Below are 26,152 nucleotides of genomic sequence, written 5' to 3'. Positions count from 1 at the left end.
AGGGGCGCAGCGCCAAAATACCGGAAAATCCACACATCCTTCGATGCAGGCACTTTGCATGCAATGCGAGAAACTTGCTCAACGATTTCGTTGTTGTCTGTGAAAACTGTGAAAATGAATTTGTAAAAATGCGCTCGTAATAATTTCTCGATTTTTGGTGGAAATTATTTGATTACACACACGTGTGGAACGCTGATGCAGCTGCCAGCCAAAGGACTCGATCTTCCACAGCACCCCAGGTCTGCCCCAGCTCTGCCCCTAGATGCCAGTTGGCCATAAAATAAACTTCATCTTCAGTTCGTGCTGCTCGGCATTCGGCATTCGGCTCTGTAGAGGAACTTGAAATGTGCATTCATTCGCAAAATTCCCAAAACAAATAAAGTAGTTTTCCAGGATGGTGGGGGAGGGAGTGCTGGCAAACACTGTGCTGTGCAGGGCGAGAATAAAGCCAAAGAATCTCGATTATAGCCATGTGATTTGCGGTGCCGCAATAGCTAAGCGACATAATAAAGATCCTGCGAGAACTTTCAGCTGCCCCTAAATGGAGTAGGCAAATGCCAAGGCGAAGGCGAAGGCTTAAAGCATCAGAATAGCGAATTTTGAGAGTCTAATTGAAAAATTATAGGAGGCAGGTAATTGAAAATACAGCTATTTGAAAATATTCATTAAATTCCTTTTCATTTTTTTTTAGATCAATAATCTGTACTTAATACAAAATGTTCCAAATCACTCATATATTTATATTAAACTTGATCAGTAATTAAAATATTTTATTACTTAAATGAAAATTGTAATTATTTAAGTGAATATTTTTATTACTTAAATAAAAACTACTAATTTATCATATTATTTATGTGAGCAATAGCAGACGAAAATTTTCAGTTTTTGGTTAGTTAAGATATTTTGATTATTACGTAATTTTAATTGTAAGTAATTGCAAATGTTTCTTGAATAATTAAATAATAATTGTAACTCCTATTTATTTAAATCAAAAAATCATAAACTGAGACTGAAATACTAAAATAAAATTAATAAAACCAAATACTTAAAATTGTAAACAATTACTTCAGTAATTAATCAGTAATTAGGTTATTATTTCTTTGATTATGTGTACCCTTAATATATATTTTAATATATACATATATTATATTATATATTACCGCTCATATAATTATATAATTAAGGTACGATCAACATTCTAATATGATAAACACAAATTTCTAGCAAAATAAATTATATAAGCCTGAAAAATATAACTGAAGAAAATATTTTTCCTTAAATATATAATTGCTACACAGAAAATCATTAATTATTCCCCATCAGTCATATATAAAATGAAATTTTTCTGGTAATTGTAGCTAAAGGAACATTATTTATTAACTTAACGAGGTGCGTTTGATATGGAGAAAACTACCTTCTTCCTGGTTATATGCGCCAGCTTGGGGTTAATGTAAAAGGAAGAAGGAAGAACATAGATGGGGCTATGAGAAGCCGACTTGGCTAGTGGCTGGCGTGTAATTTGCATTTTGCAAGAAGTCCGAAATGAACTAATAAACACACCGGAAGCCGAGTCCACAAATTGTCGATGCTTTGCCGCGCAAATCGTATTACCCAGGCGAGGCCACCCCAAGCGAAAAAGAATGGGCCCGGTGTCAGTGGCCGTGGGCAACGTGGGCAACGTGGGCACCGTGGGCTAATAGGCAGCCAGTCGCGAATACTTGGCTCAAATTGAAAGTTATTTAATGCAGGCGGAGAAGGTCGGGCCACTACGGTTCAGGCTGCCGGGTGGCGGCCTATGAGGCTACGGAAATTGTTACGCGATGCTCGGCCAGGCCAAGAAGAAGCCACCAACAGCAGCATCAACAACTGGGACTTGTTTGCTTCGTTTTTATTTTTAACAAATAAGATTCAAAAAGTTTATGCTGTTGGCTGTCAAGCGTTGGCAAATGGGCAGCCGCACGAGGCACGGGGCTCGGGGCATGTGGGGCATGTGATACGCATTCGGATTCAACTGGAGTATGCCGTGCGGGGACACTGAATATTTAACGAACGGCTGCGGAAGAGGAAACCAAATGGCGCAAGTGTTGCTCAGTTTAATCTATTTCCTGCCTCGAACCCAGAGCCAGAGACTGAGAGGAAGACAGAAGAAGACAGAGAGACAGAGACAGAGACAGAGTCTGCCTGGCCAGCTGGCCGATCCGCGCAATCTTTAAATACACAAATTTATCGTTTCATAAAAAGCCAAACTTCACTTAATTCCGTGAGACAACGAAAATTTCTCGGCTCGCCGCAAGTAAATTCATTTTCCCGTAAATATTGTCTACGGCGGAACTTCATTTAAACACCAACTGTTTATAAAATTCAGAGACTGAAAAAAATATATAAATTAAGAAATACATTTTTTTTTTAAATGTAACTTTTTCGGCTGCAAAGTTTTGTTAAATTTAACATTTTTTGTTAAATTTAATTTTAATTAATTTGGTAAGTGAATTTTATTTCACTAATTATTTTTAAATTTCAAAAGTCTTGAATTTAAAATAAACATTATCACATGATAAATTGTAAATAAAATACCTCAAAATAAATAACTCCAAAATAAGTAAATTGTAAATTAATTTTTATATTTCTAAAATAGCACGTAAATATAAATTATAAAAAAATACATATTTATTTATAAGGACATTTTTTAAATATAACGTTGTTTTTAATATATAGTAAATTGACATAGAATCTTAGCAAAAAAAAAAAAAATAATAATATATATATATATATATATATATATATATATATATATATATATATATGTTTTTTTTTTATAATTCATATATGGCTGGCTTTATAAAAAACCTTTGAAAATGCTTTCAACTCGTGGTTGTCTATGGGAAAAAGAAATATTCAGCTAAAAACTTTTCAGATTTTCTTCTCCTTACAAAACTTTCCCTAGAGAAATGAATGTCTAACTGAGGGGCGAAAAAAATCTCAACACGGAGGCCACGAAATTGTTTTCAAATTAAGATGGCAATTTTTAGCGTCCAGCGTCCAGTGGGCAAAAAGAGAGAAAAAAGTACACACACACACACACATTCCCAAGCTGAAGGTCCTGGTCAGGTGTCAGTTGCCAGCAGCAGGTGGGGGCAACAGAAACTTATGCTGGAGCTCGACACCAACGAAATTTGATTATGTTTCGCGGTTACACTTCATTCGTCTACAGCTACAGCTCTCCCTCCCCCTCTCTCACTCACTCTATCGCTCTCTCTCTCTCTCTCTCTCTCACCTTGCCTAAATTTGTGCCATGGCAAATTGACATAAATTGTTGCTGTTATTGTTGTTGTTGTTGGGTGGGGGTAGGTAAGGTAGTTGGGTGGCTAGCCAAGCGGCACTCACTCAAGCAATTTATGCGATCAATTAAATTTTTCGAATGACCAGAAAGTTGTTTAGCATTTTAATTTTCATAAATTTTACTTAAATGTTTTCACTTTGGCAATAGTAAATTTCATTTCGGGACGCCGCTTAATGTGTCGGAGGGTTTTTTGTTGTCTCCTGTTTTTTATTATTATTTTTTTTTTTTTCGGGCGAGTTATGAAAATAACAAGATTTTATGATGATTAGAATATTTAGTTGAACTTTAGGTGGCACAGGGGCTGACCGAGTGCGGCGGTGGGGGCGTGGCATATGCACATTAGAATTTATTGCAAATGAGCAAAAGTTTTTCGCCCAGAAATTAGAAATGCACGAAAAAAAGTCAAGGAGGCAGTGAAAGTAAATCAAATGTAAATCATCGACAGCAGCCAGCGATCCCCGGACCAACTTTCATCTCTCAAAAGTCCAGCCAAACGACCAGCCAGCCAGCAGCATAAATGATATACAACACATTTTGTGGAACCTTTACAACTAAATGCGGATAATCTGTAAGTTTGCTTTTCCCAAATTTATGTGAAACGGGTGGAGTTTTCCTCTGCTGCTGCTGCTGCTGCTGCTGCTTCTGTTGGCTGGCCTTGTTGTTGTGCTTTTTCTTGGTTCCCTGTATAGTTTTTCAGCTGCCCTCCCTCGGTATCTGGTGGCAGCCGCCCAAAAACTAAAACATGCGCATTCAATGGGCGTCCGTCCCATCCGGGCCAACAGACCAGTCCAGCCCCCCACCCTGATCCTGTTGCTGCAATTCATTTCCAACAGACGGGCGTCTCTCTCTATGTGTGTGTGTTCGTTTGGAGGAGTGCTTCTCGGTATATATGTGCGGAGATTTACCGTTTTATACTTGACATTTCCAAAAGTTTAAGTTTTAATTTATGACACCGCCACTTTCTATGCGGGGCGACAAGCTAAATATGAGCGAGCAAGCGCAGGATGTGCATGGGGTGTGGGGCATGGGGTGTGGGGTCTGGGGTGTGCGGTGTGGGGAGTGGGGCAGATCCTTAAACAGGATATCTAACTATTGTCGTTAGTCTTGAGGCGCTCGTCCAGCTCATCTTCACAATACGCTCACAGCTTTCTATGCTGTCCGTTTTGCTCATTTTGAACGAAACAATTCTGTTGTGCTCAGGGAAAGGTGCCGAAAATGGATTTTACAACGAAAATATATTTGCCTCAAATTTTTGATTAAATTATTAATATATTTTCTATTTAAGGAGCTAAAGGAGTTAATTGTAAAAGAAGTCTTTTTTCATGAATATGACTTATTTATAACTATCTGAATATAGTCGACATTCGACTGATAGATGTGTATCTGTCGACGACTAAGTGTCATTCACATTGATGTATATCGATTGTTAGCAAGTCTATCGAATGGCCAATCAATCGCCTACTGAGCATTTTGTGACTTGACATAAAAATTTTTCATTACAGAGAAAACGAAATATTTTTATTCAGTCTTACTACAAAGCACAGAGATGAAAGGCAAAACTGAGAAAAATCGTAAACCACGCAAATGGTCAAAAAAACAGATGTATAAAAAATATAAATATAAAGCAAGTCGTGAAGTCAGTGTAACTTGGAGAAGGGAAAAACATCAAACTGGCTTAACAATTCAAGGTAACTGGAAAATATTTTGAAAATAATGAAAAGCTCACTCTTGGTTATTCGATTTACTCCAAATAGTTCGTTTTTATACGAAATTCAAGTTAGGCTCTATAGAGAACTGGATCGGGTGGGTTTTACTTAAACGTCAGAACTATAGCTTGATTTCTAGTGATAATGAATCAGAAGACTTAGGCGATGAAAAGCAAGAAGAAGTAATTACAGAAAAGCGTGAACGGGGTGCGGTCGTCATGAATCCCAAGAAAAAATCTAAAAAGAAATATTCCGGATGATGTGAATATGATAATGAACAATAGCTGAAACATCAAAATCCAATATTTCCGAAGAATGAAAATTAGGATGTCACTCAAGGTGAACGCATAAATTCATTTATATGTTGATAATATCTTGGAAAAATGTAAAAATGTTCATCTATATTGTTCAAATATATTATATATCATCCTATTCAGAACTGTCTTATACTGTGTGGCTATGTATTCTATAAATATTTAATTGCTCCGACTTTTCTAACTATATTAATTACTTAATCTCGCATATGGTAATATATATTCCTGGTTTGATCAGAGACAATGTATACTGAATTTAGTAAAACAGAATAGCCCAATTGGAGCAATGCAAATTGAAATAACAATAGAGCTGCAAATATAAATATAACATTCGGTAACAGTAAAATTTTCTTACAACTAAATCTATGCCATTCTACATAAAATGGCATAACTCCACTCAATATTTATTTGGCAAAAGCGAGTAGAATATATATTATAATTATTTTTATTTTTTTTATTTATTTTATAATAGACATTTACAAATCTAGTCGGAATATAAATATCATAAAATAATTGTATACCCTAAGTAAGCACAGGGAATTATTTCAATAATTTTACCAGGTAATATATATGGTTCCACCAAGTATTTTGATTTATTAATATAAGCTTTGATTTGATTTTTTAATGTAAGCTTAGAACAGTAATTATAATTGAGGAATATCAAATGACATGATCCAGGTTGCTAATTAAAGCGAGATTAGATTGACGATTCGCATCACTCAATTTATATTTAAATGGCAAAAATCATTTAAAAAATAAATAACTGAATGGGTTAAATTAAAACCGGTAAAAGCAAATTTGAGCATTAGAATAAGTAACACTCCTATATAGTTCGCAAATATACATATTTAAATTTATTTACTTATTATTTCAAGCCCAACATCCATCTCAGGCTTCATAATCAAATGAAACCAATACTCAATTTATACTTCATACGATTTCTGTTTATTATCAGCTTGGAAATATTCAGAGCTATTCAAATAGTCATATACATATAAGGGTATTAAGTAGGTAGTATAGACTTTCAATGTGCAGTATACATATTTTATACACGCTCCAACTATAGATTCATTTGCCAAAAAAATTTAAGAGTAGAACATTTAACATCAAGATCCAACGATTTAGAAGAGCACTGGTGCGATTTCTGCGCATTTAGCAGTCGACTCTCCATGAGTGATATTGACTTCCGATTTCCACAAATCAATATTTCTTTTTAACTAGAACCAGCGATTTCGTGATCCCCGTTGCCACATGGAGCGCTCATAACTGCCCAAACCTGCTGGAAGTAGATGATAGAAGTAGATGTGCGAGCAATATAAAGAATCTCGGCTCACCTGGCAACGAGTTAAATGTATCTCCTCCGCCTCTGCGTAATTCAGCAGGAGAACTGCAATGGGGATGGGATGGGATATAGGTAAATTAATTGTAAATCAACTCGAATGGGGCTGGCACTTACTATAGTCCATTTCGGGAACTGTATCGGCCGTTGTTCACATCATCCCGTCTGGAGGAGCGATAATTAGCATCCCTGTAGGGTGCACAATCATCCTGATAGTTCCTCGACCTGTGGGGATACCAATCGTGTAGCCTGTTGTAATGGGCAGGCTCGGGACAATCGGAGTACGCCTTCAGGTGGTCCCCGTCCTCGGGAAGTTCGCAGCGATAACCGGTCTGAGCGACATACTGATGGTAGCACTGCACGCAATAAAATTTTCGATATATTAGCCGAATTATTATTTTTTTTTTTTTTGGCGAAATAGAAATATTCTGCCGTAAACTCACATCGATCGCAGTGTCATTTATTGGTGCTGCCATTCCGTAGGTCTCCATAATTTTGAAAATTTAAAAGAAAAAAGGAATTTGAAATTTTTTAGAAAAACGTGTTAAGCCCAAACGTAAGAATAAAAGTGAGCTCCCTAGACACTGAGCAGAGCTTGCTCACCTTTTGAAAAGTCTTTGCTCACTAGATCAATCGAATTTCATTGTTTTACAAAACTGAGTGTTTGAACTTTTGTTAAGAGCTTAGATTTTTATTTATTATTGCTGTTGTTTTTTGTAATATTAATAATCTTACAAGTGAAATGCACAAAAGTAAAGACATTTTGGAACTTCCTCGCGACTTCTAATCCTTTTCCCTGGTGATTTTTGTTGATGCGCAGTCTACCGATTGGCCAGTTGGACTCCAGTCCACAGGGATATTATTATTTTAAATGGTAATATTAATACTAATATTAATAAATTATTATTAATATATATAATATAATTTCTTATTTTTATTTATTTATTTTTTTTTTTTTAGAATTATTGTTATAATATATACAAAGATCTTAATGGTGATCTTTAATTATGTTGGACTTTTATGATTACTATTATTAAAATTATTTATTTTTCCTTTATAAAAGTCCATTACCTATTATAAACAATTTACCAAGTTCATAACGATCTTCTTAGATTTTAAAAATATTTCTTTTCCAATGCAAATTTTCACTTGGCCTTATTTAAGGCATCAAAATTTCAAACCGAAATTAGAAACATTTTAGAGTAAAATTTTCAATTTGCTAATGATGTGAGCTCGCCTGTGTGCGTGGGTGTGTATATATGTGTGCTTGTGTGTGTAAAGTGAACTTTCGGTATAAGTCTATGGGCTCAACATGAAAGCTGAAATCCCTCTGTCCAGGTTTTGCCAACCTAAGCAAAGGCGCTTCGCACTCTGCACACGCTCCGTGAGGATGATGAATTTGGACATTTTGTGTGCGCAAAGTCACTTGCTTAAAAGTTATTAGGGATTAAAAGAGTTGCGGCTAAGGACGCAAATGCGCTACGGAATCTGCTTCATTAGAGTGTGGAGTGCCATTGCAGGACATGTCTATAAAGTACATGTGTGTGTGCGTGTGTGTGGGTGAGTAAGTAAACACCTTTTGGGTGAAAGTTTTTGAAAATACTAAGAGGAAATCACTTTGGACGTTCTGCAAAACGAGCCAAAGAAAACGCAGCAGAGAAGCACCACAAACTTTCTCTGCCTGCCTGACCTCTGACCCCTGAACCAGCTGAAGTTGGTGCTGAAGGATGCGTGAACGATTATGACTGCCTCCGATGGCAGCAATGGCATTTTAATGCTGCCCGCTGCAACTTTTGAGACATCTTAATTCCCTTCGAGATAAATCAAAGGGGCGCAACGGATCAGTGGGCGGAGCAGGTTTCTAGAGTTTTGCTCTATACAAAATTGTTGTATTTTTATTTACAGCATTTTTAACTTATGCATTTTTATGAGCTGGAGCTATGTGTGTGTGTGTCCGTGTCTATGTGTGTGTGTGTGTGTGTTGTTATCCTTTCATAAATGCGTCCAACGAGCAACTGATTTATGCCACCACAAGCTGGCGCTGCTGGCAGCCAATTGCAGCACTTGCACCACTTGCACCACTTGCAACCCTTGGGCAGCCGCTTCCTGACGTCGACGTCGGCAACAAAGTAACAAAACAGCAAACAAAAATTCCAGAAACAACATAAAACCGATTGATTTATTTTGACAATGCTCCATGCAGTGCACAGGGCAAGAGAGCGACAGAGATAGAGAGAGAAAGAGAGAGAGACACAGAGAGAGTGTGTCCGAGGCCAAGTCCGGTTGCCTTTGTTTGCGACCAGGTCTAGTTGCCCCAACGTGCCCCATCGACATGTTCCATTCGCATTTCGGACCATCACCAACCCACCTACCCCCACCCCCTCCCATTACACCATGCAGTCCTTCGAATGGTCACAAAGCCATCCCACATCACGTGCCGTTGCCTACCGGCTGCAAAAGTTGTCCTCGTTGTCCGTTTGTAAAATATTTTATTTGCACATCTTTCTTATTTTAATCCTTCATTGCATTCATTGTTGGGTTTGCAGGGGTGCTGCGCCTTGGGCCCCATCCACAGTGGCTGCCAGTGGTGCTGCGTGAGTTTCTATGCTGTGGCAAATGGCCATAAAACACACGTTAATTACCCCCCACAGCAGGTCCAGCCTCTCCGCTCGAAACTCCCTATCTCCATAAGGACTCGTCTCATTTCGCATAGAAAAAAATAACGACAAAAAATAGAAATACGAGAGACCCAAATGGCGAAGATTAGGTAGCCCTGTAGACATGCGGCTTTGCTGTAAAATTCTATTTTAAATAAAATCTGTACAAATATATATTCGTGTATAAAATAAATGTAAAATATATATTTTTATTTTTATTTTTTTTTTTTTTTTTTTTTTTTTTGTCTTTGAACAAATTTTGACACCATATTCTATTTTGTTGCGCTTTATTTTCCTTAAAACATTTTTTGACAAAATCTCTAAATTGTTTGTTTTATTTTTCTTAAAAAAAATTGATTGGCAAAATATATACATATATACTTTTTGTGCTTTATTTTCCTCGAAATAAAATTTATTTCTTTTTATTTTATTGCATTTTTATTTTTTATTCTTTTTTTATAAACCAAATTTGAATTATATTATTTACGATTTTTTCAGAATTAAATATATTTATAAAATATCATTTAATATACGATTGGATTATATGTGAGAAATAATAGACAAGAATTCCACACATCTCGGTAAAGAGATAAATTTTTAATAATTTTAAAATTTGAAAAAAAATTTTTTTTTTTGACAATTTTGGCGTTAATAAGAGAAATGCGTTCAGAATTTTGATACTATTCACATGATCCATTCACTCTTCTGGTGAGCAAGTATAGTGGAGTTTTCGCCATAACAAAACATTTTATAAGCGAAGACCACCGTTACTACAAAAATATCTTAGAAGCAATACGCAGCATAGCTATATAAATGCATATGTATATATATAACACTTAGTTGTCTTTTTATATCCATTACTGCCACAATGAGTTGACTGTAATCGACTGACCCATGGGATCTGCAAAGAGGGAAGTTCAGTTGAGGATCAATGGGAAGGGGATTTCATGGGGCACATACCTCCAGCATATTGTGGATACTCGCTCCGCTTATCGCAACCATCGTTCGGGGTACTGTGATAACTTCAGGCTTAGCATTACATAGAGCGCAATAGAGAATGCCATCTGGGGCATACTTACTACAGGCCGTTGCGGGCTCGCATCTCCCGAGCTCTTCGACTTTGGCGTTCTGTGCAGCGATAGGAAAAAGGGTTGTTTGTGACGTGCCGCTGATGGTAGTTCATGTTACACCCGTCCCCTTGTAGATGGTCTATATCCGATTTGACGCCGTTATCATAAAAATCGCTTTGGATCCCGCAATTGTTCATATTTGACATGGCAGTTTGATCAAAGCTTTTATTTACGGAATTCATCTAAAGGAAAATAATAGAAAAAAATAATTAAATGAAAAAAAATTCGGTATCCCAAATTTACCTCGGGATAAAAAAGCTGGGGAAACGGCATTTCAATACGATAACCACCAATTTGTGCATTCTCAAAGTAATCCATATTTTTTACAATTAACAAACTGAACCTGGATTATACAGTTAATAAATATCGCCTCTGCCAAAATATGGAAAATTTGTAGGTCTAATTTTAGATTGTAGTCAAAGGAAATGTTCTGAATGAATGAAATTCGTTTAAGCTTCAGCTCATGAGAAAACATTGACAGCGAAAAGCCAACTTGATTTGAAAATTTTTGCATTGTAGAGAAGGCATAGTAAATAAAAGTATATATAATGAAAATGTATTCATAAAGAGAGAGAGCTTAATTTTATTAGATTGGTGGACAACATTTAGCCAAGTGAATGCCAATCAATTACTATTGATATGAATGAGATATGACTTAACTGCAATTGATCGAAAAATTATGAAAAAAGAGAGATTTCAAAGAAATTGAAGGATTCTTTAATATCTTTTAGCTAGTCATTTATAGACTTAAATACCCACGTCCATATCTATATATACGCAATGTTTATCACATATATGAATAATCATATATTAGACATAACATAGACATCTAAGATGTATGAATGGATATATAATTGACGTTTGCTCATATGGAATTAATGCAGTAAATTGTATTTAATTCAAATTTTAGTCAATACAGTAGATATCTAGCCAGCTAATAGTCTTATATGACTACACTAGGTCCGCAATTGGTAGCTCTTCAAGAACTCAATTAACTGACTCTTGTAACTCTTCAATTTCTTATGCCTATAGGAAAACAAATTTGATAATTGACGAATGCATATACAGATACTTTATTGTTGCAATTTGATATAATTTAAGTGGATTTGAGTGTGGGAAGTGCTATTGCTACTCGGATGCAGTTTATTGTTTATCTCTATTGTGAATGACAGCAGTCGATTGATGTTTCTGCTTGGGTCCTTGGCCTTTTTCCAAAGTATTCCTTCATATCTTAACAGTTAATCTCCCCACAGCACACACAGTTCTATGGCATCTCTCAGCATCAACAGCATCCATTGCAACCGCAACAGCCGCAGGCTGGCTTACAGCAAGGCGGACTGCAGATATGGAATATAGAATGATTATAAAATATTTCAAGCAAGTTAGTATTTTCACACCCACTCATTTAAACCATTGCGTGCATGCCTCTCCCGCTCGCGCTGCTTTTCCCGCATGGCGTAGCGATAAGCCGCATTGCTAATGAAGAATCGCGGCGGCGCCGGCACCTTTCTGCATCCATAGCACATATTGCAAAAATTTCAATTTAGAATAGGAAAAAAGGCCGGAAAAAGGAAATTTTGAAAATTCAAGCTCTGCTTTCGTCAAACAGAACTCAAAGACTAAAGATAATGCTAAACATTTCGTCAGGATGAAATGTTGAGAAAACAAAGCCAACGAGATCTATAATTTAGAACTCGGATATTTTATAAACTGTCATTTTATACGCTGTCCTATACATAATACAAAGCAGAATCAAGAAAGATCATATTCTCATGATGCGCATTCCGATATTCCTGAAATACTTTCTCACACTGGCAAAGTCGTAATAAAAGAGAAAATGTTTTCTATTGACATCAGAGCATTTTATTTATTTATTATAAAAGCAAAAGTCAAAGGTAACAATTGAGTCAAATCCACACTAGGGACTAGTAATACGGATTGCCGCCCTGTCGGGGCTGGCCATACATCTGACCCTCGGGACCGCCTATGCCGGGAAGTGAGTTGTAGTAGTCGCCATTGCCACGACCCGAACGCTGATCCGTTGGCGAGCTAATGATATGGGATATATATATAGAAGTAAACCATGTTAAATCTTCAAAAATCTTTTGGTCAACTCACTAGAGTCCATTGCGGGAATTCATCTCTCTCAAGACCTTTGAATAACGGAGTGGGCTGCGGTAACCAGGACCGCCAAAGGAAGCGGAGCCGCCTTGACAGTTCCTGCCGTCGTCATAGGACTGCATACCGCCGCCATAACCCCCACGCGACTGCATATAATCTTGGCCCATTTCTGGAGCCTGTCCGTCAGGAGCTGACATTCCGTAGCCCTCCATCGACTGGTATGGGCCACCGCCGTTTCCTTGACCGTATTCCATATTTCAATTTGTTATTCTTATATTTTCTTTTTCTATTTTACTTTAAGTATTGTATTTATTATTTTTTATTTTTTTCCTCAAGTATATTTTTTCCGAAAAGTGAACTCAAATTTAGATTAAAACCTATCAATTTCTATATATTTTTTTTTTTTGGCTCTTTTCTGTCCGAAACCTGAAATTAAACTGAAATGTAAAGGCAGAGCGTAGAACCTACACAACTCGGATTCGACTTCATGGCTAGTTTGATTTGGAAATTTGTAGGGAAATATCAAGCAAGGTTTTCCTTGAGAAATCGAAATCGAATGGTAATTTTTTTATTAAAACCGAAGAAACTCATCGCGACTTTTAATAAATAATTGAAAAAAAAAAACTGTTTATGTTTACTCCTCTTGCTTGGTCTTATTCAATTCTGAATATATTTCTAGCAAATTAAAGGGATTTTTCTTAAAATCTTGCAATGGAAAATGCTTTTTGCACTCTTTTTAGGCATCTTTCAATGCTGAGTGCATTTCTAGAAAATGGGAAAGTCTTCAAATGATCTTTTAATCAATGCCCTTAGACATATCTAATGTATTTATGTATAACTCCATACTGAATCGATTTCTATTAAATGAGAGCTCTTTCAAATCATCTTATAATGGAATAATACGGTCCTAACTCTCTGCACATGCCAACTCTAAGACATATTTCAATTGAAAACGGAAAAATGGCTAGTGAACTCTACATTAACATCTTCCAATTATGAGTCCATTTGCTTGGCCATCTCTTAGCCCATTCGGATGTCTTATCGCCTTGGACGCAGAGCAAGCGCAAAGTTTTTGTCCAAAAAAAAAAAAAAAAAAATTGGCCATAATGGAAATCAAAATGTTGCCATCTAGCTCTGCAGTCGGCGAACAGCCTACAGCCCACAGCCTACACAGCCTGCCCCGCCCGCATTGGAGCCAATGAATATGCAGAAGGTGCAGCTAGTCGAATAATTAAAATCGAGCTGGTTGCTTGCTTGCTCGCTTGGAGGATTACGCTGGGGCTGCCTGGCAGATACGGCAAACACTTTACGGTCGACAATTAAGTGCGCCTCGTAATCTGTCTGTCGTAATTATGGGCTCCACGGCGTATTTATCTGCTGCAATTAGCGCCGTGCACGAGTCGCGTATATATATCACAGATCCAAAGATTGAATTGCCCAGACCAATTTGCATGCGCTCTGAATCACTGCCTGCTCCTTGCCAGCCCTAAGGACACACCGCTACCAATACCAATACCAATCCTGCACTAGGAGTAGAAGTAGAAGCCGAAGCAGAAGCAGCGACTGCTCAAGTTTATGCCCTTAATTAAATTTCACTCAAGACAACAACAACAAGTGCAATTGTAAAAGGCAATCGTAGGTTACTGATCAGTCATAGGACTGAACTATATAGGATTGGAGTATTAAAGATTTAAGGTATGCTCAGATTGCCTTTAGCTGGCTTTAAGTTGCGCCTGCGCACATATGCTGAGGATTGAATGACTGATTGCCTGATTGACTGACTGATTGAATATTTATGTGATTGACTGATTGAAGTAATGAACTAAATTGACTTCATGACGGAGATTGACCTTCTGATTAGCGGAATATCTTACTACATTAACAGAATTATGTTAATTAACAGCACTATGCTGCTGTTAACTTCCTTTAAAATAATTCTATATTTTATAAATAGGAATTCTGTTGATAAATTGAATTTACTATTAAAATTATAAACTCATCTTATTGGAATTATATGAATATAAGTTATATAAAGTGCATATTCATATACATAAATATAATCTGAATACCCATTCAAGAATATTTAAACTATGCCCAACTACTTCATATATTGAAATGCCTCAACTCGATTATTATAAAATTTCCCTCTTTGGTCTTTATTAAAACTAAAATTTCTCTACAATTGGTAGCTTAATTAATTAAATGTGACATTTCGTTGGATTCAACTCCATGGCTTTATCTGCCCAGAGCGAAGGGTTCGCCAGACGAGGTCTTCACGTAGAAGATTCCCCTCTTGGGCACAGAGGGCTCGCCGCCCATGCGCTGGGTTTGCCGCTGGCGCTGGTCACACTGCCATTTGCGACCCTCGCGCTTGCAGGGCGTGCCCCAGAAGCCGCTGGGCGAGTTGATGGACTCGGCGAACATCTGGTAGGCGCGTATGTGGGAGCAGCCCAGATAGAAGCAATTGCGCTGATAGAGTCCATAGTTCGGATAGAAGGTGGCGCTGCCCGTGGGCTTGAGGAAGCCAAAGTTGCCGCTGGTGTGTATGGACTCCACATACTTGGCATCGCTAGCATCGATGCGGAACTGGGCACTGCGATGACGGAACTTGGGTCCGGCCGGGTCCAGGGCGAAGATCGTGTTGTACTGCTCCGGCTTGAGGTATTTGCCCGCTGCGCCGGCTATCTGTGCACCCAGAGAGTGACCGATCAGGTAGATGTCGTCGTAGCGTGCATGAAGCTGGCGATGCAGCTCGCGCGTGAACTGGACCAGCTGGGCGCCCATCTCCTCGATTAGCTTCACCACCGAGAAGTAGTTGATGTTGGCCGAGCTGGCGCTCCAATCCGTCACAATCACATTATAGTCGCCGTGCTTCAGGTAGGCATTCTTCACGTCCCGATTGAAGGAGCCGCGCGACTGGCTCATCCAGCCGTGCACGATGAGCCGTGTGGGCAGCGAGCTATTGAAGCCGGCGTGCCGCCACTTCCGCTCATTGCCGAAGTCCAGCTCGCGCCCGCACTCGGGAAACTCGCGCTTGAACAAGTAGAACTGCATGCGATGCCGAGGCGTGCCGAAGGGATTCAGATTGACGGCGATTTTCTTGAGGAACGACAAGTCCAGGAAGCTGCCAATGCCACGTGGCTCGCTCAGGTCGTTGTCGCACTTATTCCACACACAATGCTCGGCGCCCTCATACTCGTCCGCCTCCAATGTGGTCAGCAAGTCATCGGGCTCTTCCACGTCAAAGTTGCCCCGGCTCTCAAAGTCCACCTCGTCTGGGTCGGACAACAAGCCCATAAACTCGTCCATCTCAGCCTCATAGTTTCCAGCGATATTGTTATTGCTCTGAGCTGAACCACACAAGAGATCAAGATTAACGACTGCTGTCCAGGCTCTAAGGCAATCTTCACTTACCACAGGCTGTAGTTAGCAGCAGCAGCGAGACGGCAAATGATGTCAAGCTCATGTTGAATCAATCAGCTCTAGGTTGTATCCACTGCACTGGAGTAGCGACTATTAAACTCTGTTGCCTACGATCTGTTCAGACGCTTCTTATATATCTTTATATAGGCGACTGACACCAGTAATAAGTTGTTCTAACTCAATCTCAGCTATTTGCCATTTTCCCCGCCTGCACAACCTGCAACTGATTAGCTACGTTCGATCGGATTGGCATTGCCCATGGCGCGCGTTCCCCACTAGCAACTCTACCGGTTCTATATATGTATAATATATGTATATATAATTGCATTTGTTGTGAGAGACTCTTATGACTGCTTTGAACTATTGCGAGTCACATAGCATTGATGACGTATGGGAATTTCTTTAATTGATTTAGGGCGTTTTACTACTATAGTTTTATCTCCCATGCATAATGCATATTGTAGTAATGTATAATACATAGAGAGCTAAATGGCATAGGTGTATAGTGTATATCAGGTATAATTGAGACTTAGTTCAACAGCAATGAAATGCCATTTAGTCTGGCTCAACAGATGCTTTGAGTGACGCGTGCCTTTGTTACAGTCTTTGAATGAAATTATTTTTTTCCCGAGTTCGTGTAAGTTCCAGATTCATCATTATTATATCGTCATAGTTAGCTAATCTTTAATTTTTATATAATTTACTTAACAGATTTATATTTGTTTTTTTTTTTTTCTCACTTTTAATAAAAATATTTATTTCTTATATAAATATATTTTTCTAATACACTTTTAATGTTAATCATATGTAACAAATCAATCTATTGAAGTACCCATACAAAATGTGTTAATTCTAGCCCAATATAATATTTAAATTTGAACTTTAGAGCCTATTAAAATAAGTATTAATATTTATTATTTGTACTAGATATTTAACCTAAAATAATTTTCGTATTAACTATGTCAGCAAAATGTAACGTATTTGCACCATGCGTTATGTATCCATCAGCTTTAGATCAATAGCAATTATTTGTTTGCCAAATGGCAGCACTTACTCTAGGTGGCATCACAACATATCGATATATTATCGATAGATTTAGCTCTGCTTTGCCTGTTATTAATAACAAAGATCAAGTCGCTTGCCGTGAAGAAAGCCGCACTTGCGGCTAAAACTAATCAATACAATGAATATAGACGACGTAATATATGTGTTATGCCTGCTGGCCTGCATAGGCGCTGGTAGTTTTGTGCGAAAACTTCGCGATGAAACACAACGCAAATACGTATGCTCTATTCTTGGCCTCATTGTTGTTATTGTCGTCTCAGGCTTCCATAGTCTGCACTGCGCCATTTCCGTCGCCCTGGGCACAGCCAGTGTGCTCTTGGTGCACCCCAGGTAAGTGTAGTGTATTGATTTCAGATATTCATAAATTAATATGTAATTCCATAATTCCAATTCCAGCAACTGCCATGTAGTTACTTTTGTTGTTATGTTTGGCTATTTAGTGTTCTTCCGGCTCGTTTACCTCTTTGGGCTGCCTACTGTGCCTGGGCCAACAAATATGATACAAATGTTGCTCACCCTCAAGGTTAGTTGCATAACAATCTTTTATTTAGAAACGAGTAGCTATTAACCTACTATCTTAGGTATCTGGCATTGCATTCGAGAAAACTGCAGCCTGGAAGCGCATTCGAGCTAGCGATGAGCGGCAGAACAATGAGCAGCAGGATGCCAACAGCGATCCCAGCCTTAATGTCACCAGCTATGATCTCAGCTTGCAGCAGCTGACTGCAACGGAGATTGTGCTGTATAGCTTCAATTACGTTGGTGTGCTGACAGGTCAGTGTATAGTGCTCCCAAATAATATATGCACTGCAATAGTGACTGGAATATTGTCAGTTTATTGTCAAGCAATCAACTGAGTGTAGTTGCACATAAATTAGTTGGTTTATATGGATGCAAATCGTGTGTCCTTAACTCGGTGACCCGTACGATTGAGCGACTTTCAATCGTTGTGTCAAAGTCCATTTACCCAGGTGTTTAAATTTTTACAGATAGTAAAAATTTTACGGGTGATTATCACTAGATGCTAATAATCATCGTATGTGTGCCTTAAAACCTTATCGGAATGAAAAGTCAGCTTGTTTTTTATCTATAAAAAAAAGAAAATTGTAAAAGCTGAAAAAGTCTACTTCAACAACTTTTAAAGTACTTTTTGCAGTTGGTAACAATGTGTAACTGTAAAATTTTTTGCATTTATAGATATAGCTTACAAAAAGCTAATTGATACATAACAAAAGTGCTCTCTCATGCTCTCGCATGCAAAATATAATTTTTTAAAATTAAAAATTAATAGTAATATGTGAAATATTATCAACACTAAGTATTTTTAAAGCACAATATCAATAACAATAACATTTTGCTATTTTCAGGTCCCTATTATCGCTATCGCACATATCGAGATTACTTTGAGACGCCGTTCAAAGATCATGCGCCTTGCGTGCCCGCCACCATTCAGCAGCTCAAGGCAGCTGTCTTCTATTGCAGTCTTTATCTGTTGGCCAACTACCTTTGGCCACTAGAAGTGAGTAACAACAGACAGGGAAACCTTATAATAAAAAACAGAAAAATTAATAATTCTATAAAACTTAGTATGCGATGAGCGATGAGTTCTACAATGATCGATCCGTTATCTACCGTGTGTTGTACGTGTGGCCCACGTTCTTTATCTTCCGCGCCCGCATCTATACTGGCCTGACGTTGAGCGAGTGCGTCTGTACGATGGCCGGATTCGGTGCGTATCCCGATGATGCGGATACCAACAATGGCGAGGGACCACGAAAGCCGTACCAGAATATGATTAAGGATGCCGAAAAGCATAGCTACAATTTCACAACAATTGTCAACACACGAGTGCTGGATGTGGAGCGGTGCTGGACCTTCCGCGAGGGCATGAAGCATTGGAATGTCTGCGTGCAATATTGGCTGGCGGTGAATGTGTATAAACTGTTTCCCATCAAGAAATATAGGTGAGTATGTCCTGGATGCACAGAGATAACTGTAATACTAACTATTGTTGGCAATTTCAGAACGGGTGCCATTTTCCTCTGTTCAGCGTATTGGCATGGCTTCCGGCCGGGACACTATTTCTGCATCATGGGCGCACCTTTCTATGTGATAATGGAGGATACGTGGCACAAGCTGGTGCGCAAAGACGCTGTTGGTATGCGTCGGACCGTCATTGATGTTATCTTTTGGATCTGCAAGTGGTTTGGCTTCAGCTATCTGGGCACAGCCTTTTTGCTATCCTCCTTCGACAACATTTGGCGTTTCTATAGTTCCGTCTATCACATTGGCTACATTACCTGGGCCCTTCTGGTTGCCGTGGGTGTGTACCTCACCAAGCTAAAGAAGTCCGCGGAGCGCAAAGCGAAACGTGCTGCCGATTCCATTGCAGCAGCTGGAGAGCCCGACGCAGTCAAGCAGAAGGCACAGTAAGAGATTTCCATAGCTAAGCAGCCGAACACATTTATTTCAAAGTTAAATACTGCAACTATTCGTGTTCCACTTTCTATATATATTTATAGATTTGTAGACATATATGATTTTCTTATATATCAGTACAACGGAATTTTTTTTAAATAAGCGAACAATATCGATGATTAGGACAACAAGCTAAGTCTTGGCAAACTATTTAAGATAGGCTTTCAAAATTATATATATAAAATAATTTTGTTAAACATGTGCAACAAAAAGTTCATTATACATTGTTAAAAAAAAAAAAAAAAAAAAAAAAAAAAAAAAAAAAAAAACTTAAAGCATGAACAAAAGATAAAATACTTACAAACTGTAAATACTAAAAAAACGAAATTCGTATTTAATGTAACAACTTGTTGCTGTATACTGTTTATATGGAAATACTAATTGGGTACTTATTCCCCATATGTTATACAAATATTCTCTATGCAATCGGAGATGTCTTCTGGCAATTACACAAATCCACAGTTATTTTTAAACCATTTACAGGTTGAGGATATCTGAGAACATAAAGCTAAACATTATTCAATACACATTTTAATTAAATCAATTGATATTTTAACAATAACAATATTCAAAATAACATGATATATAAACAAGCTCTATTTAGGACACCAAAGATTGAACAAACTTGTAAATGCAATATGATTAAAAAAAAAAAAACTAAATTACGAACTAAATTTCCAGTAGGGGCCATATAACTCATTATTCAATATCCAATAGTACTGCTATAAACATTATATTATTATCGACAAAACGAAAAGTTGGAAAACCAAGATTATAAAATTAAACTTTTTAGATCAAATAAACATTGTTTTTAGTATATTAAATAATTAAAATGAAATCGCGCGATTCTGTAGTATACAAGAGATTTATTATAAAATGTTTTCTATAGATAACTAATGTCAAGTTTATTTTTTAAATATTAATAAATATTATTAAAGATATTTTACGCGCGATGAGAAACGATTTAAAATTTAGATATAATTATAAACAGATTCACCAAAGTCCATAAAAAAAAACATTCATATTATTTATATAAAACTTTATTTCTGAATTATTTTTGAGAAACAATATATATTTAAAAATTAAAATACATTCTTTATAGACTAAAGTCCTTCTTTCTTTTCTATAAATGTATTTTCAAACTTAAATATTTAACAACAGATTGAGATTGACATTGATGTATGCAAATTGAAAAAACCTAGATGTACATAAGATTTGGTTAATACAAACAAAATATATAATAAAACTTGGTGTAAATAAATTGTTGATTTGTGTTTCCGTTTTTACTGAATGTGAATTAAATAGAGAACAACAATACTAAGACGATGAACTAAATATGTTTCTTGGTTGACTTTGTAATGGATAAATATCCATGTTGTTTGTCTTTAATTTATATTCGATACCAGCTCGAATTTGGTCTAAATTCAATGCGTTTCGATTTCAGTTTCATAAATTTAGTATCTTCAAATGTGGAGCATGGCAAGAGATTTCCTGTCGCGATTGCTGCTGGATATCGCTGGAGCCGTGACAAGCGTCAGGCCGTGGTGGGCTCATCGGTGACCAGGGAGAGGCGACGCTTCACGTCCTGTGTGGTATTGTAGGCGCCGCAATTGACGCACTTAAGCCCAATGAAATGGAATTTGGTCTTGGAAGTCTGCAAGGAAGTAGCATATATGCAGATGTAGCACAATGCGGAGTCAGTTGTACGGATAAAGGCCTCACCTTGTGGCAATCGTTGCAGAAGATGTGCACACGCTGATTCTCATACTTGAGTGGAATGGGCATGCGCAGCGCCTGCGCATCCAGATACTCCCACAGCGCCGTCATGTCAATCAGCGACGTTTGGCAGGTGGGACAGGTGTAGTGGCCCGATGCCAGCAGCTGATCGAAGCACATCTTGTGCAGCAAGTGGCCGCAGTCCGGAATGTGGCACGGAATGCGCGAGGTGTGTATGTCGCCCAGGCAGACGGGGCAATGCGAGCGCGAAATGTTCTCGACGCACTGCACAGTAAAAGCAAAGTGGAGGGCACAAAAGCAGGAAATTAATATTTATTTATTTTTTTTAATAATGAAAGCATCCTTAAGTTAATACAAACAGAAAAGGGGGCGCGTCAAATATTAAGCATACGCTGCAGTCAAGCTATATATCTCCAAACGCTTTTCTAAGCGCCTCGATCTTGAGCACTACAAAAGCTATAGAGCTTAAATTATTCATATAAATGTATTCTCCAATAAACAACAAAAATCTAAAATTTTTATATTCATTTAAATTTGGATAATATTAAGCATCATCAAAATATCGCTTAGTACTCTAATTTTCTTTTTCAATTAGAGCTCGAATACTGGAGTCAAATCTACACAGATGCTGAGCATATAAATCTCTGCTTATCTTGAGTTTGATTCTGGAGAAAACACAGTTTAAACATTGTATATATATTAAATATATATAACATATGCATACCACAAAAATGTCATACATATGGTATCTTTTAGTCGAGCAACTTCAACCAACATGTTTCTTTCCTTTCTTTATTGTATATAGCAGATTTTGGGATATCTGCTAGTTTGACATACCCCACTTTTAAAGCTTTCTACAAACATAAATTCTCAATATTAATCAGTACCGGTTTTAATATAACTCTACCTGTTCAAGAATTAAGAATTTCGACAATTTAAGCCTTAATTTGCCTGAATTTTAAGTTAAGCTCAACAACCTTTATTCAGCTCTGTTGATGATTCTTCATTAAGGTCAATATTCAAGGCTAATAATGTCTCGTCTAATAATCTACAATCTATTTAAGCACATATTAGACTTTGCCTAGTCAAATAGGATTAGCATTGTAACTCAAAATCGCTAAGCTCGAGATCTTAAAATCTTTTTAAGCTGTGCTGATATGTTACTAACTACAAAATGAAATTAATTAAGCATGATTGAGCCTTCTTCATTTTTATCAATGCCTGGGTTCCAATGGGGTATTCAACTAATGTGTCACAGCTAAGCCATTATGATATCACCTCCTCGATCTAACAACTGCTTACCCTATGTCCATCGATCTTCAGCTGCATCGGCAGACACATGTTGCAGACCTCGCAGTGAAAGAAATTGTGAGCGCCGCCGATGCGGCAAATGCCACAGCCATGACAATGATATTGCTGCTTGTCCGAATCATCGAACAGATTGCAAATAAGGCAAGTGTACTGGAAAGAGTAACATCTATAAGCAAGTATTCACACAGAGAGAGAGAGAGAGAGAGAGAGAGAGAGAGAGAGAGTTTAGATACTTACCTTGCCGAAGCGTACGCCGCACTTCTCACATTGTTCCTGCACCTTCTGCCGCGTATTGCACTCGGAGCAGATGAGTTCCGTTAGAGTCTTGCGATCGAAGTGATGAGATTCGTTCTCATCATGGCAGAAACGACACTTGTAAAACTTGTCGCAACAGGGTGTCTGCAAAAAAATATACAGGGTATATGCATGTGTTAGTATTATCTTAGGAGAGTTGTTAAAATAGATAAGAAGATGTAGAGAAGATCAATACTGATACTGATCAAATCTAAATATATATATATACGCGGCCATGTTCTGCCATGTTACCTACACGGGTCTATTCAGGTAAGTTACTTTAAATATACTAGTAAATTATTGCATTCAGTCTATATAAGAATGGATGACAAATCAAGTGAAACTCAGTGCGAATTCAATGTGAGTTCGAAGGCAACAATGGAAAGCTGAAAGTTAGTTTTTTTAGTACGTGATCAAATGTCGCAATGTCCCGTAGCAGTTTCATTTATTTTGATAACAGATATACAACTCGGCTTGGACTATGGCAGTTGTCATTAACATAAACTTGGCACATACAAGTCGTAAACCCTATATCTGAATCTGAATCTGAATCAGAAATCAAATACAAAGAGCGTCGGCTCTGGCCAATTTGTAGCAATCACGTCACATCATTAGATGTCCGATAATTAATTAGCTAAACAAGCCTATTTCCCACACATTAAATGTTTAAAATTGTCAAAAATAAACAATAAATATGAAGAAATATTATTCAGTATTTTTATAACTTCACACATTGACTTTCAAACTGTAATAACTATAATCGGGCAGACCATGACACTTTGTAACAATTCTAAAACTCAAAACAGAAACTTGACCATTGCCTAGGCAGGATATATGTATGTATATAACAGGTATGTGGACGATTCTTGATAGATATAAGCATTTCAAAAATTTTAGATTTTGTATTCTTGATAGATATAAATATTTTAAATAATTTAGATTTTTTAATACATTTTATCCTTGTTCCCAAGTTCGGTTGAAAAGCATTTGAAATAATTGAGATTCTTTCTTCCTTTAGAAAAAACTGTCTAAGATATTAGTTCTGCTCAAGTATTTTTCTGTCGAGCACGTCGTTCGTTCGTTCGTTTTAATTTCAATTCCAATTCAGTTTATTTCTAGCTGTAACGTTATAAAACATTCATTGCACCATTAAAATTCAACTACTTTGTCTGTTTACGTAATTTAAATAAATATAAATAACTAAATGAGTAAAAACAAGCTTGCTTTAAAATGTAAAGTACCTAAAAGCCGGTTTCTTTGATTTTCACACACTCATAATTCTTAACTGAGAATCAATCCAAATTTTTTATTCATAATGGATTAGTATACTTATTATCATCGTTTAATTAAAGCTACTCCATAGAAGCGAATCTATGATTTTAATTGATAAGGAAATGTGTTATGAGTTATCGACAAATATGTTTTAATTATAAGATTAAGTTTCACTTAAGCAAATTATTAAAAATTTCTCAGCCCTTTTTTTATGTGCTCACAATAAAAAATAAGTGTGAATATTTCATTTAGGCAAAAAGCTAAACGCTCGTAATTTATTCAGGTGCTAAATGGGCGCTCACTTTCTCGACTACAAATGCAATAGAATTTATTTGGTTGAGCAAGCTAGACGGCAGCAATTACCACCTAAATTAAATATGAAGCATATTCTGATGAAGAGTAGTCGACTAGGAAATATCCTGCAGCAAACAGCAGATTTCAAACCGGAAACTCAATCACTATATCAGCTAGAGAATTGACGATCTCTTCTACAGCAGCCACAGTCCAAGTTGACAATAATCGATAACTGTTTACAATTTTTGAATTCGGTAATGGGTGCTTTCGGTTGCGTATGTTTAGATACATTTGAACTGGACTCTTGGCAGCATGTTTAGAAACATAGATTAGGATATTCTCCACTGTCCACCTTTTTTCTCATTTGGAGAAAGGACAGCGTATAACAATCGCAATTCTGGCTTTTGTTATTCTATTTTATATACAAAATATTTTCTATTGTGTTTATTGTTGTTGTTCACAGCCAAGCACTATTTCTTCCAATTGAACCAAAATTATGCAATCGCATGAAAAGAAAAGTTGACTTTATTTAGTTTTTTCGGAGTGTGTAGGGCTGTGGGTGTGTGTGTCTATTCAGTTATTTTTCTTTTGTAGTCGACCTCAGGAAGATCGAAATGACGATGAAAACCAGAAGCTGACAATGTGAGGCACCTACTTAGCTCGTCTGCATGCTGAACGTATCAGGGAGATTTTAGTTTAAGCAATAGGCGAAAATGTATGCAGTTGAAATTTTCAATATCTTAAGACTTACCACAAACATGGCGCGTCGCTTGTAGTGCGTACAGCCGAAACGAAATGCCTCCGGTGTCGTTGGCTGTGTTGCATCAGCATTGTTGCACTTGTTGCAGTCATGACAATGTTGCTGCTGTCGCTTGATGTGGGTGATCGCCGCAACATCTTTATTGAGAATGCTGGCAGCTTCCAACGCTGATTCTACAGGACTCTGGACGCAACATTTGCTGTCAGCAATGTTGCTATCAATAATGTTGCTGCCATCGCATGCGAGAGCCGGCGTTGAGTGCGATTTACGTAAATAAACAGCAGTAGCTGTTGCTGACGCTGCATTTGTTGTTGTTGTTGCTGCTGATGTTGTGGCAGCTGTGACTGTAGCAGAGCTGCTGGCAGCACCACACGATGCCAGCGCCGTTGGCGACATAATCAGCTGTTAAAGCTTTTGCTGTTCTTGGCTGCTGTTGCTAATTGTTGTTGTTGCTTTTGTCGCCACACTATCTCAGTTACAATTGCAGTTGCTAAAATAGCTTCGGTGATTACTATGCTAATGATGACGAACGAAGCTGATGATTGTATTCTTGCTGTTGCGGACGACGCAGCCTCCAGTGAGGTCGCCAGCAACTGCGACTGCGGCGACGACGACGACGTTGGCGATGAGTTTAAATTGAGTTGATTGAGCTTTTTTGTATTGGTAAATGCTTGTACATCAATGCTGCTTTTATTATTGCTGTTGTTGTTGTTGTTGCGATATTCTTCACTTTAATTTGTTGCAGCCACTATTCTGGTCGACGTTATGTTGATGCTGGTGCAGTAGTCGTCGCTGCTGTTAATTGCTGCCATCGGCACTGGACTGGGCTTTTCAATTGCTTCAATATTTCAAATAATTTGCCGTTGTCGCTGCCGCTACCGCTGCTGTTGCCGTTGCGACATCAACTGTCG

At 37.6% G+C, this 26,152-nt stretch overlaps 6 protein-coding genes across 8 annotated transcripts; 1 reads left to right on the top strand and 5 right to left on the bottom strand.

The window, feature by feature from the left end:
• Nucleotides 1-6,282: 6,282 nt before the first annotated feature.
• Nucleotides 6,283-7,301, bottom strand: LOC108609730 (uncharacterized). Of its 2 annotated transcripts, none has more exons than XM_018001452.2 (4): nucleotides 7,143-7,301; nucleotides 6,817-7,055; nucleotides 6,695-6,747; nucleotides 6,283-6,639 (listed from the first exon to the last, which is right to left on the bottom strand). In XM_018001452.2, the coding sequence occupies exons 1-4, from the start codon at nucleotides 7,188-7,190 to the stop codon at nucleotides 6,578-6,580; spliced, it is 402 nt and encodes a 133-aa protein (XP_017856941.1). In that variant the 5' UTR covers nucleotides 7,191-7,301; the 3' UTR covers nucleotides 6,283-6,577. The 2 variants fall into 2 exon arrangements, with proteins under 2 accessions (XP_017856941.1, XP_017856942.1); XM_018001453.2 differs by having other exon boundaries at nucleotides 6,283-6,636.
• Nucleotides 7,302-9,923: 2,622 nt separating this feature from the next.
• LOC108611295 (uncharacterized) lies at nucleotides 9,924-10,935 on the bottom strand. 2 transcript variants are annotated; one of them, XM_018003824.2, is made up of 4 exons: nucleotides 10,730-10,935; nucleotides 10,436-10,668; nucleotides 10,317-10,378; nucleotides 9,924-10,257 (listed from the first exon to the last, which is right to left on the bottom strand). In XM_018003824.2, exons 1-4 carry the CDS (start codon nucleotides 10,802-10,804, stop codon nucleotides 10,214-10,216), a joined length of 414 nt encoding a protein of 137 aa, XP_017859313.1. In that variant the 5' UTR covers nucleotides 10,805-10,935; the 3' UTR covers nucleotides 9,924-10,213. The 2 variants fall into 2 exon arrangements, with proteins under 2 accessions (XP_017859313.1, XP_017859314.1); XM_018003825.2 differs by having other exon boundaries at nucleotides 10,317-10,369.
• Nucleotides 10,936-12,326: 1,391 nt separating this feature from the next.
• Nucleotides 12,327-13,061, bottom strand: LOC108611297 (uncharacterized). Its single transcript, XM_018003827.2, has 2 exons — nucleotides 12,605-13,061; nucleotides 12,327-12,535 (listed from the first exon to the last, which is right to left on the bottom strand). The coding sequence occupies exons 1-2, from the start codon at nucleotides 12,859-12,861 to the stop codon at nucleotides 12,412-12,414; spliced, it is 381 nt and encodes a 126-aa protein (XP_017859316.1). The 5' UTR covers nucleotides 12,862-13,061; the 3' UTR covers nucleotides 12,327-12,411.
• Nucleotides 13,062-14,720: 1,659 nt separating this feature from the next.
• On the bottom strand, nucleotides 14,721-17,049 carry LOC108611289 (phospholipase A1). Its single transcript, XM_018003819.2, has 2 exons — nucleotides 16,022-17,049; nucleotides 14,721-15,957 (listed from the first exon to the last, which is right to left on the bottom strand). Exons 1-2 carry the CDS (start codon nucleotides 16,071-16,073, stop codon nucleotides 14,843-14,845), a joined length of 1,167 nt encoding a protein of 388 aa, XP_017859308.1. The 5' UTR covers nucleotides 16,074-17,049; the 3' UTR covers nucleotides 14,721-14,842.
• Nucleotides 17,050-17,111: 62 nt separating this feature from the next.
• Nucleotides 17,112-20,235, top strand: frj (membrane bound O-acyltransferase domain containing farjavit). Its single transcript, XM_018003817.2, has 6 exons — nucleotides 17,112-17,425; nucleotides 17,492-17,618; nucleotides 17,677-17,869; nucleotides 18,463-18,614; nucleotides 18,683-19,059; nucleotides 19,120-20,235. Exons 1-6 carry the CDS (start codon nucleotides 17,214-17,216, stop codon nucleotides 19,526-19,528), a joined length of 1,470 nt encoding a protein of 489 aa, XP_017859306.1. The 5' UTR covers nucleotides 17,112-17,213; the 3' UTR covers nucleotides 19,529-20,235.
• A 362-nt stretch (nucleotides 20,236-20,597) lies between these two features.
• Rchy1 (Ring finger and CHY zinc finger domain containing 1) lies at nucleotides 20,598-25,786 on the bottom strand. Its single transcript, XM_018003820.2, has 5 exons — nucleotides 25,233-25,786; nucleotides 22,859-23,020; nucleotides 22,613-22,771; nucleotides 21,296-21,574; nucleotides 20,598-21,227 (listed from the first exon to the last, which is right to left on the bottom strand). The coding sequence occupies exons 1-5, from the start codon at nucleotides 25,635-25,637 to the stop codon at nucleotides 21,108-21,110; spliced, it is 1,125 nt and encodes a 374-aa protein (XP_017859309.2). The 5' UTR covers nucleotides 25,638-25,786; the 3' UTR covers nucleotides 20,598-21,107.
• Between the last annotated feature and the right edge of the window lie 366 nt (nucleotides 25,787-26,152).

Source organism: Drosophila arizonae, chromosome 3, assembly GCF_054131065.1.
Source record: "Drosophila arizonae isolate 15081-1271.41 chromosome 3, UAZ_ARI_1.0, whole genome shotgun sequence".
NCBI classification, from domain to species: Eukaryota; Metazoa; Arthropoda; class Insecta; order Diptera; family Drosophilidae; genus Drosophila; species Drosophila arizonae.
This window is presented reverse-complemented; position numbering and strand designations above follow the sequence as displayed.